This window comes from Notamacropus eugenii, chromosome 4 (assembly GCF_028372415.1).
Source record: "Notamacropus eugenii isolate mMacEug1 chromosome 4, mMacEug1.pri_v2, whole genome shotgun sequence".
NCBI classification, from domain to species: Eukaryota; Metazoa; Chordata; class Mammalia; order Diprotodontia; family Macropodidae; genus Notamacropus; species Notamacropus eugenii.
This window is the reverse complement of record NC_092875.1, coordinates 172,496,373-172,519,193: the sequence shown is the minus strand read 5'-3', so window position 1 is coordinate 172,519,193 and position 22,821 is coordinate 172,496,373. Positions and strand designations below refer to the sequence as shown.

Below are 22,821 nucleotides of genomic sequence, written 5' to 3'. Positions count from 1 at the left end.
GTAAGGGGCAGCCTAAATAGTTCTGAATGGAGAAATGGACAACAGGTGAATTTTCTTTTGCCACCGAAATGTACAAAGACCATCTACTTGCAATTATGTAACCAACTGACTTCACCTCAGCCTCAGTTTCCTCAGGTGTAAAAAAATTTTTTTAGTGACTTAGGTTCATTTGAAATCACGGGTCCTTAAACTGAGTCATGTCAAAATGTCAATACACCTTAGTCCTTATTCCAGCCCGGGGAAGGGGGGGGTCCTGATTCATGGGGAATTAGCAAGCACTTTTATCTACATCTGACAACAAATAATTCCAGTCCGATGCGGTACACAGACCACTGAACTGTTTTTACAGTTGCGTACAATTTAATAACGAAAGTTTAGAGTTGTTTTGCTGGGGATGTAGTGGTTATGTTGTGGTTATCCTATAGCCCAGCCCAATCCCCTTAAATCTAAGACCACTACAGAATTAAAGTAATGAATAAGACCTACCCTCTAGTACAGGGATGTAATAGAAACGCCCCAGAAGTGACCCAAAGCTTCCTCTGAGGGTGTAGACCCATTTGTTTAACCCAGAAAATATCCTTTTTAAAAAAAATACACTTATTAACTATCTTTTCTCAACAGTGCTGCCTTTTTTTTTTTTTTAAACTTACTGCTTTATGAAAAGGGCCGCTTTTCTCCAGGACAACAGAAATACCCTACCTTCCTTTCCAGGCTACAAACATCTCAGCTTAAAACTGAGGCATGTGGAGATGGGATACCTTTGCTCAGGAATCCAGCAAATCTGAATCTTATGTCAGAATCAAAACTTCTCACAAGAATCCCAGGACTAACTCAATCCACCAAACCATGTTTCCTTCCCCAAAACAAGTAACCCATGAACAGGGTTATTTCCTAACAGCTTCATATAAGATTATCATCAGTGTATGAAATGTCTTCCAGAGCCCTAAACATTAACACATGGAGAGAGACACAAAAGGCAGTTGTGGAATCAGGAATTCCATACTTGACACATATATAGTGACACATATATAGTGACACATACAGGTAACCAACTTGATGTCTCTGTGCCCCAGGCAACTCTGGGCATAATTATAGATTTGGCTCAACTGAGATACCACATTCCCACTGGTACTGATTCAATGAGATCAAAGAGAAACCTTAAAAAAAAAAAAGTAACCCCCAGAACCCAAAGAACTGATCCTAACACACAGCAGATACAAGGACAGGAGATTGTAATTGTAACATGAATTGTAATATCTATGCAGGAAATGGTTGGCTGAAAAATTTGAGAGAAAGAGGTGACAAGCCTATCTAAGAGAGGCTAAATATGCTGCTAATCAGAAGGTAAAAAGTTAATGACTGAAGAAGAAAAGTTACAGGAAAAGGTGAAAAAAGAAGGAGTTAAAGGAGGGATGCAAGAGATGAAAATGGAGAAGCAAGCCATTCTGATCATGAAAAGGATGAAGGAAGTTGTGGTTCTGTCCTTTCCAACACTCCATGACCCCATTTGGGGTTTTCTTGGTCAAGATACTGGAGTGGTTTGCCATTTCCTTCTCCAGCTCATTTTACAGATAAGGAAACTGAGGCAAACAAGGTGAAGTGACTTTCCCAGGGTCATACAGCTAGTACACGTCTAAGGCTGGATTTGCATTCATGAAGACAAGTCTTCCTGACTCCAGGCCAGGTATTCTACCCACTGAGCTACCCAGCTGCCCAAGGAAAGGGTTTTAAGGCTAATTTTAAAAAGCGAAATTCAGACACACTGACTCCATGTTAGACAAGCAGTGAAATACTCACTTTATTCTGTTTAATGCACATAAATTACAAATCATCAGATGCTACCATGCTCTTTTTCAGGCTAAAATTTCTCCGGGAAAGCCTCCATTTCTTCCTTGATCCTGTTTTCTATGAGCAGTGTGAAGTTGCTGTCTGTGTTTTGAAGATTGTAGCTGACAAACACCTGTTTTTTAGTCTTCCTGGCTAAAAGGAAAGAAGACAGAGTCACACCCAGGAATAAAAAGTCCTCACTTACTTGTGCTGCTAGAGTTAGATTTCAGCCTCCAGTTCTCTAGGTGTTCCATCAACCTGAAATGGGGGAAACCTTTGGCCCCAGAGGGGAGGGAAGGGAAGGAAGGGGTAGGGGGCAGAGGGCAAAGATGGGGAAGGAAAGAGAAGGGGAGAAAGAGGGGAGGAAAGAGGAGAGGAAAGGAGAAGAGGTGCAGGGAGTGAAGAGAGGAAAGAAGAGGAGTTTGAATATTATGGCCCCCCTCAGACAACATGCAGCACCTGCACAGACAACATGCAGCACCTGCACAGCTATCAGAGGGCCTTGGACCCTTTCTAAGGATTCACTTGAAAAGGGCTGAGCTCAGTCCTGCCATGAACCATACCATGCAGTGACACCTCCCCCCGCCCTGCCCCCAAGATCCAAGGCCTGAAGGACTTCAAGGTACCTCATTTGACCATGGGCCTAACCAAAGTAAATACAGCATTAAATCAGACACCTCCAGTGATTTAAACCATTGGCTAATCCCCAAATTCTAGGGTTGTCATGTCCAGATATTAGGAGATACCCTGTTTTCCAGAGCTAAGGCCCAACAAGCCAAACTGTGCCCTGAGTTTGGCATAACAACAATCCTTTGTGCTCACCTCTAGCAGAATCCCACATAATTACTGGTGAGTATCAAGAAGCCCGGCTATGAATCAAACTTGTTACAATGTTGCTGTAACCCCTCACAGCTCACTGTGTGGCCACTGGTATGAGTGCTGAGGTCTACCCATACTAACAGGGGTGGGGTCGTGGCACATGTGTCCTTGCCTGCAAGCCATTTCCCTCACTTTGAAATGAAACTTCTGTTTGATTCCTGACTCTTGTCTCTAGCCTGCTCTGTTTGGCTCTGGTCATCCACAGGTTAGAGACTGGTTCAGTCTGGTTGACAATTTTTAAATCAATTCTGGTAATTATTTCCCATTTATCCTGTAAATTGCTTGTCGGTACATATTTGCTTTTAGTCTCCCCCTTTAGATGGTGAGCTCCTGGAGGGCAAGAATTGTCTATTATCTTCCTTTATATCCCCAGAATTTAGGTACATGGAAGGTGCTTAATATTTAGTGCTTCCCTGAGGGCAGAGACCATCTTTGGTCTTTCTTTGATCCCCAGTGCCTGATACACAGTAAGCACTCAATAAATGCTTATGAACCAACCAAAAGAATACACCCTCAATGAGACCAGTTTCCATCCAGTACAATGACTGCGCTGGAGGTAAATTATCCCTTACATGGGAATAGAAATCTTAGCTGGGTCTGCCTCTGCTTTTCAAGACGTAGCAGTCCTTCTCCCCATCTCCAAGCACAGGAGGTAATCACGAGCATGGTCTAGCCTTGATGGCAGCGGTAACCTGGTCAAAAATATATCTAACCCAGACACGGACATAAGGGGCCCTGAAAGCCTCACTCTGTGTTATCTGAAGCATGGAGGACCCCTTTTGAAAGGATGCTACCACCTTAGTCTCTGCCAGCAAACTCACAAAGAGGACCATAGCCTCGTGGCTGTTGCCTTGGGCCCCCTAGCAACACAACCATGCCCTGTTCCTGTGCCCAGCGCAGCAGCTGGACAAATAAAGGGACACCATGCTAGGCAGGATCTAAAGCAGATACATATTATCCCAAGTTCAGTACCATAGCAAGGGCCTAGGACATTAATAATGACAAATCACACAATACCTTTCTCAAGTCATAACTTAACACAACCCATAGGAATCTTATATAGGTGGGGACCCAACCTATACATGCAAGAGCCTCCCTGGAACAGATGACAGGAGAATATAGGGGACTTTGTAATTCCACCACCTGCCAGGGCCTCCATGGGACCTTGCAACAAGAAAAAAATATGTAGGGAGAGAAAACATGATAGCAACATTCTCTCCTTCAGATGGGGGTCTGGTTTTTGAAAGAATTCAATTCCAATCAACTTAACACATGTCTATTAACCATCTACTATGGTACCAAACTCTGTGCTAGGTACTGCTTTAAAAAAAAAAAAAAAGACAACCTGTCCTCAAGAAGCTTATGCTCAATCTAAAAAGAGAATATAGTATAGAAACAAATATGATATAAGGAAGTACGTGATAGATGCGCTAGGGGCAAAGGATATAACTTCAGACAAAGTACTATGGAAAATCTGAGGAGAGAGGGATCATATTTGGTGGGAGGGATTATCAGGGACAGCTTCTTGGAAAATATAACTGCTACAACACCTCCTAATTAATGCATAGCTCTGGCTATGGGCCTCTCCTGTTCATTTTTCTTTTTTAAACCACTTTCAGTAACAACCTGTTGCCTAATGGACCATATCACAAACTCTTCCTACAGGTTCAGATTGAAGACCTTTCTGTATTCTGAATGATTAAGCTGTTAATTCTGAGGTTCCAACTCAGACTCACTGGGTTGGTAAAACTGACCAAAAAGAAAAATAGGCACCATGATATGTTATTGATGGTGATGTGAAGTGGTCCAGCAAACGATTTGGAACTATACCCCCAAAAGTTATTAAACTGTGCATTCCTTTGGACTCTTCTTATACCGTTACTAGGCCAAAGACAGAACAGAACGTAAAGATGAGAGGAGAGGGGAGGGGAAGGGAGAGGAATACTGTTATACCAGAAAAAATGATGGAAATGACACCTTCAGAGAAACCCGGGAAGACTGAAGCAGAGTGAAATGAGCAGAACCAGGAGATGTTATACAATGATGTAAAGACAACTTTGAAAGACCTAAGAACTCTGATCAATGTAAAGAACTAACCAGGACTGATGATGAAGAATGCTGCCCACCTCCTGATGGAGAGGTAATCGCCTCAGTATGTAAGACCACACATTTTGGAGCATGACCAATGTGGGAATGTTTCTTACATGACTAGACTATACATATTTTGTACTACAGGGTTTTTTCCCCTTGGTTGGAAGGCAAGGAAAGGAAAAGGGAGGAGAAAAAATGTTTTTCATTGAAAAAATAAAATTTAATGATTTTTGAACCTATTCTTTAACTGCATAGTGTCCCCTCCCTCTGTGCGCATACACAGAAAGTGCATTCCCATCTCTCCCCATGCCTGAAATGCACTTACTCCCTCCACAGCTCCCTCCTTCAAGGTTCATCTCAGGTAGTAGAAAACCTCACCTGCCCTCAAAGATTTAGATCACCTGGACATAATTTCAAGCACCTGTTAGGAATTCTATAGAGAGGAATCTTGGCCAACCTGAATGGCTACTTTCAAAATGCAATTACTTAGATAATCTAAATTAGGTCAGCAAAAGGTAGGATAAGAAATAAAGGTGGGGAATGTCAGGGAACAGTGGTAACTCACATTTTCTTCTCTACTACACTTTCTTTAGATACCCTTCCACTCAACTCCAGTGGCTCTGTAAATACAAAATCCTCTGCTTGGACTTCAAAGCCTTTCCCCACCTGCCCTGCCCCACCTTTCTAGTCTTACACCTTACACCTCAACATGTGCTAGGCCATCCACTGACACTGGCCTCCTGACTCTTCCGCAAACAAGGTACTCCATCTCCCAACATTTTCACTGGTTTTTCTCCATGCATGGAATGCTCTCCTCCCTCCTCATCAACACCTCCTGGCTTTCTTTTAAAATCCCACCTTCTGGGAGCCAAGATGGCAGAGTAGAAGGACACACATATGCTAGCTCCGAACCCATAGCCCATAAAATATCTGTAAAAAAGAACTCCCAACAAATTCTGGAGCAGCAGAAGCCACAGAACAATGGAGCAGACGAGATTTCTGTTCCAGAGAGCCCTGAAAACCTCTCGCAAAAGGTCTGTTGTGCCCCCGACCCGGAGCCAAGCCCAGCCCTGCCTTGGCCCCGCAGCACCAGGAGGAGCAGATCCGAGCAGGCTTCAGGGATAGAATCTCCAGCGGCCATGCAGGTCCCTCCACCCACAGGCCCCAAAGGTTGGTGAGAGGGTCTTCTCAGCTTGCCGAGAGGGGAGTGGGGTGACCCCATAACTCAGGCCCCCTAGGGAGGCAACAGCGGAGGCGGGAGCAGACAGGGGCTCCCCAAGCAGGCAGGAGCCTGTTTCCATTGTTGAAGGTCTCTGCATAAACCCCCTGAGGGAACTGAGCCCCATGAGGCAGCCCTGCCTCCACCTGAGCACCTGAACTTAATCTCACATTGAATAGCAGCCCTGCCCCCACCAAAAGCCCTGAGGATGGGAAGCAGCATTTGAATCTCAGACCCCAAGCGCTGGCTGGGAGGATCTGGAGGCAAAGTGGGTGTGAAGAGGACATTCAGAAGTCAAGTCACTGGCTGGGAAAACGCCCAGAAAAGGGAAAAAAAAATAAGACTATAGAAGGTTACTTTCTTGGTGAACAGGTATTTCCTCCCTTTCTTTCTGATGAGGAAGAACAATGCTTACCATCAGGGAAAGACACAGCAGTCAAGGCTTCTGAATCCCAGCCCACCCATGGAAGAGCTCAAAAAGGATTTTGAAAATCAAGTTGGAGAGGTGGAGGAAAAACTGGGAAGAGAAATGAGAGAGATGCAAGTAAAGCATGAAAAGCAGGTCCACACCCTGCTAAAGGAGACCCAAAAAAATGCTGAAGAAAATAACACCTTGAAAAATAGGCTAACTCAACTGGCAAAAGAGGTTCAAAAAGCCAATGAGGAGAAGAATGCTTTCAAAAGCAGAATTAGCCAAATGGAAAAGGAGGTTCAAAAGCTCACTGAAGAAAAGAGTTCTTTCAAAATTAGAAATGGAACAGATGGAGGCCAATGACTTTATGAGAAATCAAGAAATCACAAAACAAAACCAAAAGAATGAAAAAATGGAAGATAATGTGAAATATCTCATTGGAAAAACAACTGACCTGGAAAATAGATCCAGGAGAGACAATTTAAAAATTATGGACTACCTGAAAGCCATGATCAAAAAAAAAGAGCCTAGACATCATCTTTCATGAAATTATCAAGGAAAACTGCCCTGAGATTTTAGAACCAGAGGGCAAAATAAGTATTCAAGGAATCCACAGATCACCGCCTGAAAGAGATCCAAAAAGAGAAACTCCTAGGAACATTGTGGCCAAATTCCAGAGTTCCCAGGTCAAGGAGAAAATATTGCAAGCAGCTAGAAAGAAACAATTCAAATATTGTGGAAATACAATCAGGATAACACAAGATCTAGCACCCTCTACATTAAGGGATCAAAGGGCATGGAATAGGATATTCCAGAAGTCAAAGGAACTAGGACTAAAACCAAGAATCACCTACCCAGCAAAACTGAGTATAAGACTTCAGGGGAAAAATTGGTCTTTCAATGAAATAGAGGACTTTCAAGCATTCTTGATGAAAAGACCAGAGCTGAAAAGAAAATTTGACTTTCAAACACAAGAATGAAGAGAAGCATGAAAAGGTGAACAGCAAAGAGAAGTCATAAGGGACTTACTAAAGTTGAACTGTTTACATTCCTACATGGAAAGACAATATTTGTAACTCTTGAAACTTTTCAGTATCTGGGTACTGGGTGGGATTACACACACACACACACACACACACACACACACGCGCGCACACACATAGAGACAGAGTGCACAGAGTGAATTGAAGAGGATGGGATCATATCTTAAAAAAATGAAATCAAGCAGTGAGAGAGAAATATATTGGGAGGAGAAAGGGAGAAATGGAATGGGGCAAATTATCTCTCATAAAAGAGGCAAGCAAAAGACTTTTTAGTGGAGGGAAAAAGAGGGGAGGTGAGAGAAAAACATGAAGTTTACTCTCATCACATTCTACTAAAGGAAGGAATAAAATGCACACTCATTTTGGTATGAAAACCTATCTTACAATACAGGAAAGTGGGGGAGAAGGGGATAAGCAGGATGGGGGGGATGATGGAAGGGAGGGCATGGGGAGGAGGGAGCAATTTGAGGTCAACACTCATGGGGAGGGACAGGATCAAAAGAGAGAATAGAAGTAATGGGGGACAGGATAGGATGGAGGGAAATATAGTTAGTCTTATACAACACAACTATTATGGAAGTCATTTGCAAAACCATACAGATATGCCCTATATTGAACTGCTTGCCTTCCAAAGGGAAGGGGTGGGGAGGGAGGGAGGAAGAGAAGTTGGAACTCAAAGTTTTAGGAACAACTGTCAAGTACTGTTCTTGCTACTAGGAAACAAGAAATACAGGTAAAGGGGTATAGAAAGTTATTTGGCCCTACAGGACAAAAGAGAAGATGGACACAAGGGCAGAGAGGGATGATAGAAGAGAGGGCAGATTGGTGATAGGGGCAATTAGAATGCTCGGTGTTTTGGGGTGGGGGGAAGGGACAAAAGGGGAGAAAACTTGGAATCCAAAATTTTGTGAAAATGAATGTTAAAAGTTAAATAAAAATTTAATTAATTAATTTAAAAAAAATAAAATAAAATCCCACCTTCTGGAAGCCTTTCCCAATCCCTCTTAATTCTAGTGCATTCCCTCTGCTGATTATTTCCTATTTATCCTACATATATAGTTTGTACATAATTATTTGTGTGTCTCCTCCATTAGACTCCTCAAGAGCAGGGGTTATCTTTTGCCCTAGTACTTAGCAAAATGACTGGCATGTAAGGGACCAGCTTAATAAATGATTACAGACTGACTGACAATTGTTGATACTAATATCAATTTCCTCTCACTTCTCTCACATTCTCACCTATTTTTGGAGGCAGTATGGCATAGTGAGAACATTCTAATAGCCTGGTATAATGCGGGAAGACCCCTGTCTTCTAGCCCTAAACTAAGCCAATTCATAACCTGAAAATGATTGTTATTATTGTTGTTCAGTCATGTTTTCAGTCGTATCCAACTCTTTGTGTCACCATCAGTGGGGTTTCTTGGCAAAGACACTGGAGTGATTTGCCATTTCCTTTTCCAGCTCATTTTGCCGATGAGAAAACCGAGGCAAACAGTCACACAGCTACTACGTGTCTGAGGCCAGATTTGAACTCAGGAAGATGAGTCTTCCTGACCCTAGGCCCTGCACTCTCTCCACTGTATCACCTACCTGCCCTCTGTCTATGATGCAAACACTGTTTTTTTTCCATTCATACGCTGACCTGATGGCTACTTCAGTGCTTCTTTCTTAGGTTCTAAATGGCTATTCATCAGAAGCTAGGTTTATACAGTAAGAGCTTTGTATAGTACCAGACACTGCCACCCACAGTGAGGTCGTAAAGGGACGATGGTGATGAAAACCGTTCATTAGCACTAAAGGCAAACAACCCCTGACTTACTAAAGAGACAAGTCAGTGCATCTACCCACCCACTGGCAGGGTGGAAGTCAGACAATGCCCAGTGTTGGAAGGGATTACCTAGTGCAATCCATGCCTGAACAAGAATCATCTACAATGTTCCCCAGGACTCAGCCAGGTTCAGCCTTTGCAGCTTAGCTGCTTGATTACCTTATTTTTAGCACTCTCCTCTACTTAATATGCTGTGTAGACAAACAGGCAGCAAAGGGAAGAAGGAAAATCTGAGGGTCAAATAATCCAATGCCTTCAGGAGAATTCATCTTGGCATGAGGAAGTTAAAAAAAATAGGAGTTTTTCCTCCAAGTGCCTTTCACCCACTTCAAGAATAATAGCCTAATTTCCACACCTTGCCTGTCAATAAGAGCTTCACAAAAAAAAATTTTGGAGAAAATCATCTCAAAAACACTAAGAGGAGGAATTAACATGGCTAAGAGAGAAATGAATCCCATCATAGGTGATGGTCTCCTTGAATGCATTTACAGAAACAAAGTTGACTTCTGTCTGTCATCCAGGGTGTAACCTAGGATGCCTTACACACAGTAGGTATTTACTAGATGTCTACTGAATTTAAATGAATTGCTAAATCAAGATCAAAGGTATAACCTCTTGCCATACAAAGAGTAAAAAGTAAGAGATATCCTTGTTGTACTAAATCCTAGCCCAGGATCTTGACACACCAGGGCTAGAGGAAGGTTTTGTAGCTCTGACTTCCAAACCACAGGTAGTGATCAATGTGAGATTATGCAGAAAGGGAACACTGCCTAAAGATTAGATCCATGCCAATTTCCTGTTTTTCAAAAACTGGAATAAGATTGGTTCTGAAAGTAAGAGATCAGAAAGCTGGATATCAGTCCCCAGAGGCTTCTGAGAAGACGGTGGGCCAAGGAATCTAGTCTCTCTGACCCCTTCAACAAAAGCCACCAAAAAGGAGGGGTATGTTTACTAAGACACAAAAAGTTGTCAGGAATCTTCAGCAAAGTCCTAAAAGAAATATTAGAGAGATGGTTGATGAGCATTTCAAATACAAAGCAATCATCACTCAATGGTGAGCAGTCAAGTCAAGCCAATTCCTGAACAGAGTTCTCATACTGGCAGGTCAGGGGAACCAATGACAGAATATATTTTAATTTCAGCAAGGCATTTGACAATATCTCTTGCAATATATTCTTATGTAGCAAAGGTATGAAATACATATTAGTACAATTACATAGATTTGTAACGAGTAACTAGCCAGTAACCCCCAAATGTATGAATTAACAAAAGAACATCAATGCAGAGAGAAGTCTATCATGGCACGACACAAGACTCAACCTTTGGCTCTGTTCTATTTAAAAGTTTTATCAATAATTTGGGTACTTATTAATTTGCCTATAGTCAAGTCACTTAATCTTCAGACACTCAGTTTCTTCATCTGTAAAATGAGGATAATAATACCTGTACCTCACAGGGTTTAAGGAAAGTGTTTTGTGAAAATTAAGGTACTACATAAATGAATGGTCATTATCATCATCATGGCATAATGAAATACTTGTCAAATTTTTGAGTAATAAAAAGCTGAGAGGGAATACGTAATACACAGGATGAGAGAATTAAAATCCCTAAAGATCTCTACAAGCTAGAATGAGGACTCAAAAATATTGAGATAAAATGCAATAAGGACGAATGTAAAATTCAGCACTTGGGTTCAAAATCTTTAAACACAAGTATCATATGGGACACTAAGAGAGCTGTTCTATCGTCTTAGTCATGTCTGACTCTGATACTAGGGTGGTTTCTACCTGCCACTCTTCTATTTCTGTATTATACATTCAGTTATTTTTTTCAGTTGTGTTGGACTATCTGTGACCCCATTTGAGGTTTTCTTGGCAGAGTCCTTCCCCAGCTCATTTTACAGATGAGAAAACTGAGGCCAACAGGGTAAAGTGACTTGCCCAAGGTCACACTAGTGAGCTGGTAAGCATCTGAGGTTGGATTCAAACTCAGGAAGATGAGTCTTCCTGACTCCAGGCCTAGTGCTCCATGCACTAACCACACTCTATCCACAAAGCTTCTAGGTACTATGCTTTACAAAGGTTCACCATAGTTAAGTGACCTTAGCAACCCAACCCATGCTTTTCTAGACATCTTCATTCTGTGCCACTAAATGTGCAATGTATACCTCTTACCCTGGGAACTATCATCAAATCAATACTACTAGTGTTTTTTGCTAAAGGCAAGTCAATTGACTGGCCTGTTGCTGCAGTCATTATTGTGACTTCCCAGACCAAAACACACTGCTCTGGCCAACTCCCCTACATGAGTTATCATGCTAGGTTACAATATAATTGCCCTAAACACAAGGACTATGTATCTTTTGAATGTGTATCCCTAGCATTTACATTTAACACAGTGCCTGCCCCATAGTAAGTGAATTATAATTTTTTTCATTCATTTAATCAGGTTTGTAAGAGAATTAGAATCTGGCCCCAGACACTAACTAGCTGTGTGATCCTGGGCAAGTCACTTCACACTGTTTGCCTCAGTTTCCTCATCTGTAAAATGAGTTGAAGAAGGGAATGGCAAACCACTCCAGCATCTTCCCAAAAAAGCCCCAAAAGGGGTCATGAAGAGTTGGACAGGGCTGAAACGACTGAACAACAACAAAAGAAATAAAGATTGCACTAATTCAAAATTTGCAATAATTCATGGGCAGTATTCCAGACATACTAAATAAAGTTTGAAACTACTTCCTCTAAATATTTTGGCCTTAGGCTATTCAGTAAAATATCAATTCCTTTTTTTAAAACTTAAAGATCCTCAAGAAGTTAAGATTACATTTACTGTGTCTTAACCTATCATCTCCCTCACTCTCCTCTAGGCCAATCTTGCCTTTCCATTACCTAAACCAGGGTCATTTTCAATTCAAACATTCATTAAGCACCTATAAAGCTAAAAAGAAAAGTCTCTGCCCTCCATTTTGGTCTTTCCTGAATTAACAGGATATCTGAGCGAAATAATTCACTTCTTTGTCTAACTGTCTGCTGCACTTTGAATTATATAAGCCAAGTCACTGCACTTTCCAAGTTCGTTTTAACATCACAGAGGAAGGGTAAAATAAAGTTAGTTCTTCATTCTCATAAGTGTGTCTACTGCCCCCAAATGCCCTCAAGACTCAATAAAGGGTCTAGAGTAGAGGTGCCAAACATACTACAAACACACAAACTCCAAGCCTGTAACACCACCAAGTGCTCCCTGAACCACACTAAAATGTAACTGGGAAATACCAAAATAAATAAAAAATATATGAAGTTAATATGTAGTTTTCTAAGTCAATATAACATATGGCCATAGAAATCTTTACATATGACTTGGTGACACTCATTTCTATTTAAGTTTGGCATTCTGGTCTAGAGTACATGTCAATGTGTTTGGCATTTCTAGGGCCAATGGGCTAGGGGAAAGGAAAATGAATTTTGTTTGGAGACCCAGATGTTAAACTTACACCGTAACTCTCTCTCCGAATGAGAGAAATGATTACTTCTCTTATATAAATAAACAATTATTAATTGAGATTAAGATTTTTCCCCTCCTATTTCCTCATTCAGAAATAAACTCCCATAGGTTATTCAGCCAGTCCTTGTGAAGGACATTGCTGATAGATGAGATTGCCCAATCCCCACTCGACTAAAAGCCCTTACAAGGAGAATCTAATCTAGGTGGAATTCTTAACTTACCGTGTTCACTGTTCACTGAGTAGGTGGAGGAGAGATCATTTTGTATAGACTGCCTGAGGCTCAGGAGTAGTCTGGTTTGAGATGAGTCTCTCTTTGTCCATGAGTGACTGGATCACATTCCCTCAGAGTTCTCATTAGAATAGGCCCACCTCTCATTATAATATTCATTCTCTCATTTTTAACCAATAAGAGTCAATTCCCACCTGTTGGGAACACTCAACAGTGTCAAGAGGCTTCCACACCATCCTTTTATTAATTATGTGCTAGCCATAATTAATAAAATGATTAATTACCCAAAAGTTATGTCTCTAGAACTTTTCATATGTGACACTAGGTTTTATTAACCTACTTTTTATGAAGTAGAAAGAACCCTGAATTAAGAGCCAAGAGAACTTGATTCTCAGCTTTGCCATGCCTATCTTTGTGACCCAAGGCAAGTCCCCTAACCTCTCTTGGCCTCAATTTCTGAATAAGTAAAAGAGTTGGACTGGGTGGTCTCTAACATCTCTTCTAGCTCTAACATGTCATGGTCCTGTGTTTCTAGAGTCTCAGCCAGGCTCTCAAGCTCCAAAGAGATGAGAGACTTTCAGGAGTGAAGTTTAATAAATTTGTCATCAATCAAGCCAACAAACAACCCACACAACTGAGAAAATGCCTGCCCTGACACAAAAGGGTATTTGTGGCAGACAAGCCATTCCATGAGCAGAACAGCCTTAAGAAAATGCATTGGACAAAAATCTTTACTTCCACAGAAGCCCTATCAGATAATTAATTATCCCCTTAAAGGAAAATCTGCTCTACAAAGGAAGGAGTTTCAGCATTCCTTTAAAAAGCGAGCTCCCCACATCTGTTTAAAAATGGAGTTTTTAAGTGATCTTACAAATGACTTTCCAGCATCAGATCTACTGTGTAAAATGGAGTATCACATACATACCTAGTCGCTGAGCAAGACAGTTGGAGGTCGTGTCAGAGGTATCTCCAAGAAGGGAAGTGGACACTGGAATGGAGTCCTGAGAGCAAAACAAAGAAAGAATTACTGTTACTCTAGCCAAGAATAAGGCTATCCATACCTCAAATGCTTCTTCTGTCTTAGAATGGTAGTGTTAAATCCATGCACATATTTTAGTTCAGTTATTTCCAGTCTGTCTGACTCTTCATGACCTCAACTGGATTTTCTTGGCAGAGACACTGGAGTCATTTGCCATTTCTCTCTCCAGCTCATTTTACAGATGACAAAACTGAGGCAAAAAGAGTGAAGTTACTTGCCCTGGGTTACACAGCTAGTAAGTATCTGAGGCTGGATTTGAACGCAGGAAGATGAGTCTTCCTTACTCCAGGCTCTGCCCTCTATCTACTGCATCACCTTGCTGCCCCTACACACACACACACACACACACACACACTTGATACATATATATACACACACACATATGTATACATATATTACATACAAATATGTGTACATATATACAAATAGATAGATCTATAGATAGCTATAGATATACACATGCCTACAAAAGCAGAAGAGAAATAAGGTCTGCATAATCCTTCAGATGCTTTAATGTAGCACCTGCTATTTACAAGGTAAGTGCTGAAGCATTCTGAGCACAGACCAGCTGAAGTTGATAACCAGGTACTAGAACTCATGTTGAAGGGCAAGGCTTCCCCTTGCCCTGTATCAAGTAAAGAGGGGAGTTCTAAGGTCTGAGTATGGACTACCACTTCTCAACCAGCACTGGCATCCTGGGAGCCAGAACACCTTACCCCCTCAACTACACCTGTAACAAACACCAGCTGCCTTTATTTAGAAAAGGTCGCCCTTCCCTTTAATGACACTGCTATGTTCTACAGGGTTCATGAAGATGCCATCACTTTGGGGCAAGGGCACCAGCTACCCAGGTCATTGCACCATCAAAATAAAACAGCTTTCTGCTCCTACTTGGCCAGAATTTGTTTCAGAAGAGAACTGTGAAATCTAAAGAAGTTGTCACTGTGCTAAAATACAACAAACAAGGGCCTTGTTATTAACTTTTGGTGAAAATAAGAGTAAAATTCAGAGAAACATGGGAAGATCTGATGTACTGATGCAAAGTGAAATGAAGCAGAAACAAGAGAATGCAATAATGTCAGTTTAAAGACTGGACAGGAAATGTGACATATTCTCACTTCCTCATTAAGGGATTCACCAAAATAAAATAAAAAACACCACCACCATTCCATAAACTGTCCAAAGTGACCCTGAGCAAGTCACTTCACCCTGTTTGTCTCAGTTTCCACGTCTGTAAAATGAGCTAGAGAAAGAAACCGCTCCGGTATCTTTGACAAAAAAAACCCAAATGGGGTCAGGAAGAGTTGGACAGGAGTGAAAACGGACTCAACAACAAAAATGTGTGCTTAGCTCTGGGATACAGAGAGAGGCCAGAACAAATGAACAATAACAAAAAACCTACAGTGCCTGCCCTCCAGGAGCTTATATTCTAATGGAGAAGACAATGTACAAATAACCAGGGACATAAAGACAGATACAGAGAGTCTGAAGAGCAGCTGAGAAGCCCGAGAAAGGCCACCTGCAGAAGGTAACCTTGTAGCTGAGCCTTTAAGGAAGCCAAGGAAAAGAGGCTCCCTCCAGCCCTAGAATTCATGCATTGGAGATACCCTCTTGCCCTGAAGCCTCTTCCTTTGACTGGATGGCCCCTTCCCAAATTCCTATTTAAGGAGAAGGCCTAGGCCAGGCATATCCCATTCCTCTCCAGGCTGCACCACTCCTGACTTTCTTCTGTCATCTCTCCAGCACCCTTCCTTCATCTGCTTCCTCTTATGTGAAGTCTTCTCCCATCAGGATGTGAGCCCTTTGAGGGCAGGGAACATCTTTCTTTTTGTCAGCACTTAGCCAGGGCCTGGCACAGAGTAAAAATACTTAATAAACACTGACTGACAGGATAGAGCGTTTTAGGCATAGAGGACGGCTGGTAAGAAAGAAAAGAGAGATGCAAGTATCCTAGTAAAGGCAATGTAAGCAGAACAGTTATCACTAGATGGAAGAGTACGCATTCAGGAGCTAAGTGAAAAGGTACAAGAAGTGTCCTTACGTCCATAAGAGTACACAAGTGAAAGAAAACGGGAAATGGAGGAAGGATAACCTTCTTTCTGTCTGTATCCTATCCTTCCTTCATTTTCAGTCTCCTACACACACAGACACACACACACACACACACACACACGTCTATACACAGATGTATGTACATACATGTGTCTATATTTTTAGAGGTAACTAGGGAACCACTGAGAGTCAGTAAGCTTACTTACCTACTAAGAGGAATACTTTAAAGATGACCTGGGTATTCCATGTGCAGTTAAATGTTTTTTAATAAAGTTTTATCTCAAAGAAGGAAATACAATTTAATAAAGCTATATTTTCCTTTCAAGTGCTAAATCTACAATCCATGAATAAAACTTAGGCAAGCAAGGCAACCATGAGCTTGCTCCTTGTGTCAGACAATGTGAATCCTTTGAACGCACTAACTGGGACCAAGGCAACTGACGGCAGCTTCGAGATCCCTAACCATCAGCCAAGACAAGGGGTTCTAAGACACACAGTAAGGGAGATGAGTGAGTTCAGAGCTGATGGCCTCTTTTTCTCAGTACAAGGGAAGCTAAGGACATCTTGTAAGAGAGAGGAGGGGAAAGTACTGGAAGCTTGATGAACTGAAAAAACCAGTAAGGCAAATGCATAGGAACTACCACGGAAGAATAAAAGTCCTGCCAAAAGTCTAGTAATAAAGACCCAGTTGAAATTGATGGAAATGGTCAACTATGGGGTCAAAATTGTGAAGAGAAGAAAATAAGATTAGAACAGGAAGACAGAGGGCCTGGAAGATGTAGTGAGAATAAAGTTTTAATAAGAGTGAGGCAAAGCATTAATAAAATATGAAAAATGCAAATAAGGGAAAAGGAAGTTCAGAAAAGGTCACAGACAAGCAAAGTAGTCTTGTTATAAAACTGTTAATTTTCATATGCAAAAATGATCAGCAACAGGTTCAAAACTTCATATATTAAATTTTATGTTTTCATTTAAGTTCATATTTTTAAAAAAGAGAAAAATATTTAATTTTAAAGGAATGAGAACTGAGGGAGAAAAGAAAGGGTAGGAGGTGAATATCCAGGAGAGGAATTTCAGAGTTCAAGGTCACTAATTAGGACATTAATAGATCTTATCATGAAAAGTTAGGAGGATGGCCTTACTGAAAAAGGAGGGAGACCCCAAATCCCACCTTTGGTTGTTCAGTCATGTCAGACTCTTCCATGACCCCATATGGGCTTTTCTTGGCAAAGATACTGGAGCGGTTTTCCATTTCTTTCTCCAGTCCATTTCACAGATGAGGCAAACAGGGGTAAGTGACTTACCCAGGGACACACGGCTAATCCGTGTCTGAGGCCAAATCCGAACTCCTATTTTCCTGACTCCAGGTCCCTACCCTAGCAACCCAAGATCCCACTGCTAGGAACTTAATGAGAGGAGGAAAAAGACATATACGGTGGTCTTCAGAGCAGCACTGTGCGTAGAAGCAAAACACTGACCACGAAGTGGACACCCACTGACCAGGGGGCAGCCAAACAAGCCGTGTAACCGGGAGGCGGTGTGCACAGCCGCGGTCTTTGCGGTGGCCAAGCACTGGAGACCGCGGGGATGCCCATCGGCTGGGGGCGGCTGAAGAGGCTGGGGTACAGGAATGTAACGGCACTAAACGAGGCGCAGGAAGACCTCGGGGAGGCCTGGAAGGGCTTCTGTGAACGGGCGCTGGGCGAAGGGAGCAGAGCCAGGAGAGCCCGGTGCGCAGCAGCCCCAGCGGGTGAGGGTCACTCCCGGCAGGCCCGGGGCCCCCGAGTCTACCAGGGCCACCGGCTTCTCCACAGGCGGCACGCACCGTCGGACGGACAGATACACTGACTACTCTGGCCAAACTTCGTTTTTTAAATCCTGTCATGAAGCGTGGCTCTCTCGGGAAGGGTGTTCTTACTACTACTGCACGGGTCATGGAAGCACGCTGTAGGATGGGCCCTCCCCGGGGAAGCTCGGCGTGCCCGGGCGGAAGGCGCTCCTGGAGGCGGCTGGAGTCCTCCCACCACCGCTGGCCTGGCCTTAGAGAAACCCCCACGGGGGCCCCCATCCTCCTTCCCCACCTTCATTCCCCCCGGGGAGGTCGGAGAAGGGCAGCAAAGCGGGGAGGGGGTTCAGAAGGAAATACACAGCAGCACCCGCCTGGGCGTGCACGCCCCCCGCCCCCTCCGCCCGGCCCCCGGCGCGGCCCCCCGAGCCCCCGAGCCCCCGAGCCCGCGCCCGCGCCCAGACTCACGTAACGGTTGCACATGGCCACCGCGAGGTTGCGCAGGTTGGGCGTCGCGCCCACCCACAGGAAGAGCGAATCCGTCAGCCGCATCACGTGGAAGTGGATGAGCTGCTCCCACAGCCTCACGCTGAAGTTGTGCAGGGAGATGGCCCCGCTCCCGGGCGCCGGCGGCCCCTCCATGCTGTCCCGGCGTCCCCCGGCAGCCCGCGCCCGGGCCCCCGCCGGCCCTCCCCGGCCCGCGCCAGGCCGAAGCAAGCGATGGCCGAGCCGGGGAGCCGGGATTTCGCTTTCGGTTTCCGCGGGGAGCGGGGAAGGATGGGAGAGAACGATGCTCATTGGGTGCCGCGGCCGTCCGGGGCTGACCCGACCCGGGCCCCCCGCCGGCCGCCGGTGGTTCGGGGGCGTCGTGCCCGCCGGGGGTTTGCGCTCGTGCCCGTTATGTTCACCACCCCCTCTTGTCCCTCCAGCTCGGTCCCCTCCCTCAGCGCCCCGCGCCCGGGGACAAAAGCCCCAGCTTTAGACGTGCCCAAGACTAGGCTGACTTCTTTCAAAAGAATAAAAATACGTTTTATTGTGATCTCTTGTTTTGGCGTCACCCTTCCCCCGAGCCACTTCTGAGACGGACAGACAGACGGACAGAGGGGTCCGACCGCCGGCCGGCTCGGGCGCACCTTCCCGCCCCTCCATCGCTGGTCGCCGCGCAGCGTTGCCCGTCTGGCTCACGCCCAGCCTGGGGCCGGCGCTTCAGCCGCTTCCGGACCTCGGGCCCGCTTTCTTTCCGGGCCCTCGCCACCGCCGTTGACCTGACTGTGTGGTGCTTGGGCCTTCGCTTCCGTCATCCCCTCCCCCCCCCCATGCCAGCGTCTGGCTGGCAGGAATGGTGTGGGGACGCTTCCTTCGGCCTTGGGACCCCCATCAAGGCTAAGGGCCTGGCCCCATGGGAGGGGGCCTTGGGAACTCCCCCGGGAGAGCTGCTTCTCGGGGCGCGCAGCTTGATCCTTGCCCCACCTCCAAGCCTCTGCCCCCTTGGCACTGGTCTTGTGGCACCTAGACGTCCTGTAACTGGCTCTGGTCCGATGAATGGCAGAGTACACAGGTAGGAAACCGGAACTTTCCCAAGCCGGTCTTGGCCAACCTCTCAGCTGGACCTCTTCTCTTGCTTTGGCTCCGCCAGTGCCAGCATCCTAGGAGAGACAAGACCCATCAGGGAGAGACTTTGAGCCCATCCCCGTCCGAGGCCAGCATGTGCTCCCATGAAGTGGTGCCATGAAGTGGCCCTTGGATCCGTGCCTTGGAGCTTGTGCTTCCCTTGTAATCTGGACCTTACAACCCAGTGAGTTCTGAAAGGCCAGCAAAGCGAACCGTCTAGGAGTCTGGAAGCCCAGGGGCTGAGCCCCTGCCAGGCTTTGTAGCCAGCTCAGAACTGATTCCCCAGGAATCAATAAAGGAAGTGATACCACATTTGGATGAACTTGGTGAGACCAAAATTAAAGGAAACTGTGATGAGTCTGAGCCTGCGCTCCCCAGAGCCTGAGGAGGTAGCACAGGAAACAGGGTGCCCCCAAGGTGTTGGGGGAAGTGTTAATACTTCTGTTCTTACTATGTCTTCTAAAGAAATATCCCTTAGCAAAAGCTAATTAATATTCATTGATTAACTGGAACTGGAGGCTAGTCACTGGTAGTTAACGGTGAAGGGAACCCAGAAGAATTAGGGCTCAAGCCAATGCTCATGTCTCAGTCTCTCAAGGGGAGGGATAGCCCTAGAACCCTGAGGAGAGGTTTAAGAGCCTGGGGATAGCGAGCTAGAAGATAGTCTAGGGAGTATTAGAGAGTTTCCTGGAGAAGCAAGAGATTAAGCGATTTGTCCAGTCACACAGAGAGAGAATAGACTGGAATCCAGACCTTTCCGGCTCACAGGCCAACTGTCTGCACCATTCCAAGCTACCTCCCTTGAAAATGAGCATAACATTAAAGCACCAGTAAAAGTTTGTTGTTGTTTTTAAAGCTACTGAAAACCATCAGGCAAAACTAAGTCATGTGTGCGAACAGCCTATTGAATGTGGAGATGCGTTCCAATAGTAACCTTTAAGCAGAAATTCCAAGAGCTAAATTTTCCTCTTAAAAAAGTTCCCTACATTATTTGAACCATTTTCTCCAAGAAATAAATCCTTATTGAATGTGGCTTTACTTACTATCATTACTTCCTTATTCTATACTTCCTCAACTCTTATGAATATAATTTACATCATATTATCACTTTGTGAGCAGGCACTCTGGGTTTGTTGTCGCATGGACAGCACCTAGTAAGATATCTAACATACACTAAGTACTTAATAAACATTCCATGAAAATCAAAGGGATGCCTGTCAGTTGGGGAAATGGCTAAACAAGCTGTAGTTTATGATTGTAATGCAATACTATTGTGCTATAAGAAAGGACAAACAAGATGATTTCAGAAAAACCTGGAAAGATTTACATGAACTGATGCAAAGTGAAGTGAACAGAACCAGAACATTGTACAGAGGAATAGCAATATTGTTCAATAAAGACTGTGAATGACTTAGCTATTCTCAGAAATACAGTGATCCAAGACAATCCTGAAGGATTAATGAGGAACCATACTATCCATCTCCAAAGAACTGATACTGATAGGCTACAGACTGGAATATGCTATTTTTCACTTCCTTCCTTCCTTCCTTCCTTCCTTCCTTCCTTCCTTCCTTCCTTCCTTCCTTCTTTCCTTCCTTCCTTCTTTCCTTCCTTCCTTCCTTCCTTCCTTCCTTCCTTCCTTCCTTCCTTTCTTTCTTCCTTTCTTTTATTCAAGTCTTCTTGTACAAAATGACTAATATGGAAATGTTTTACATGATTGCAATAAATAAATATTCCATGAATTGGTAATGAACTAGTTCGGAAATTGCTTTGTAATTGCAGGTATGTTTCCCTCTCCAAGGAAGGCAGGGATTGTCTTCTACATCTTTTGAAGATTGGTCATTCCTTAGTACACTATCAGAAAGAATGTGGATTCAAAAATGCTTATCATATGAACTCCTGCCTACAACTGAATGCCCTTTATATGCTGGCCAGATTAAAGAGGGAAACTAGTAAATCACTCTGGACTTGTGATTGGTGAACATTCATTTCTAGCTTGGACCAACATCCATCATGCTACTTATCATATAGACTGATGTCCCACAGTGTGCACCCCTGCTTTTCAACTCTACTTCCAAGAACAGTATTCAAATCAACACTGATTCCTAGAAAGGACATGTCAATCATTTGCCCTATGACTTTATATACCATCTCTGGTGAGATCTCTGTCTCTCCCCAGCCATCACTCCTCTCTGTATGTTTTCATTTCTTAAGGCAAGGGATGTCTTGCTTTCTTGCATTGATATTCCTAGTGCTAAGTACAGTGTCTGGCACATAGTAAGTATTAGAAGTTTTTCATTTATTCATTCATTTACTATTCTAGTGGGGGGATGGCATTCAGATAATAACTTTTATAAACAGGTGACACTGCCCTTTTCCTCCCTACTTTTTGCTTTTCTTCCTTCTCTCTGTTAATTATTTCCTAATTATCTTGCATATAGTTGATCTGCATATATTTGTGTGTTGTCTCCCCCGTTAAATTATAAGCTTCTTGAGGACAAGGACTGTCTTTTTCCTTTTTTTGTATCTTTAGCACTTAGCACAGTGCCTAGCACATAGTAGGTACTTAATAAATGTTTGTCAGTTGACTGAATGATTACCACTTCCGAGCCTAGTACTAGAATGATGGAGAAGAGACTTAAGACTTTCCAACCTTATTTTAAAGTGTTTATTTACTTGGATTTCCCCCCAAAATTAAAATATATGTATTCAACCAATTATTCAAAAATATATAAAATTAGTAGGTGGGAAAAAGAAATTCCATATAAAAAGTGAGAATACAGAAGTTACTAGTATTATAGTCTGTCTACGTTTGTGCTCACTAAATGCTGTTGATTAGCTAAGATTAAGAGACTTGTCCAAGATGCAGAGAACCCAGTGGATCACTTTATACCCTCCCCCCACCCCCAGCAGACATTGTTCAGTAGCAGCACAGTCTTCCTGGCTATCCAGCCCAGTCCAACATCTGCCAAGTCTGGTAATGAGCAAACATGGCTTTTCAAATGATCTGCTCAACCAATGGCAGACTGGACCAGTAGCCTAGCAGTGAACTGGCTGGCTCATCTAGTCAGCACTTCCCAATCCCTATAAGGAGCAAGCCCAGATTAGCTTATCATCCACTGAAGATATCCTACCTTTGTAGGTGCCAGGTCAGCTGGATAGATGAGCTAACGATCCATCACCAACACCATAACCCACAGCACATTTATTGAGGGCCATTCAGAGAAAGACAGGACATAGAGGTCCAGTGGTTCTAGAGTTATGAATTTCCTTGGCTATATGCGTTTCCTACACATGTGCCTC

General features: G+C 43.7%; 1 protein-coding gene across 2 annotated transcripts; it reads right to left on the bottom strand.

The window, feature by feature from the left end:
• Positions 1-1,773: 1,773 nt before the first annotated feature.
• Positions 1,774-21,256, bottom strand: PSMG4 (proteasome assembly chaperone 4). Of its 2 annotated transcripts, XM_072603694.1 has the most exons (3): positions 18,376-21,256; positions 13,956-14,031; positions 1,774-1,980 (listed from the first exon to the last, which is right to left on the bottom strand). In XM_072603694.1, exons 1-3 carry the CDS (start codon positions 18,703-18,705, stop codon positions 1,859-1,861), a joined length of 528 nt encoding a protein of 175 aa, XP_072459795.1. In that variant the 5' UTR covers positions 18,706-21,256; the 3' UTR covers positions 1,774-1,858. The 2 variants fall into 2 exon arrangements, 1 of the variants encoding a protein (XP_072459795.1); XR_011965869.1 differs by lacking the exons at positions 1,774-1,980; positions 18,376-21,256 and adding an exon at positions 17,293-18,194.
• Between the last annotated feature and the right edge of the window lie 1,565 nt (positions 21,257-22,821).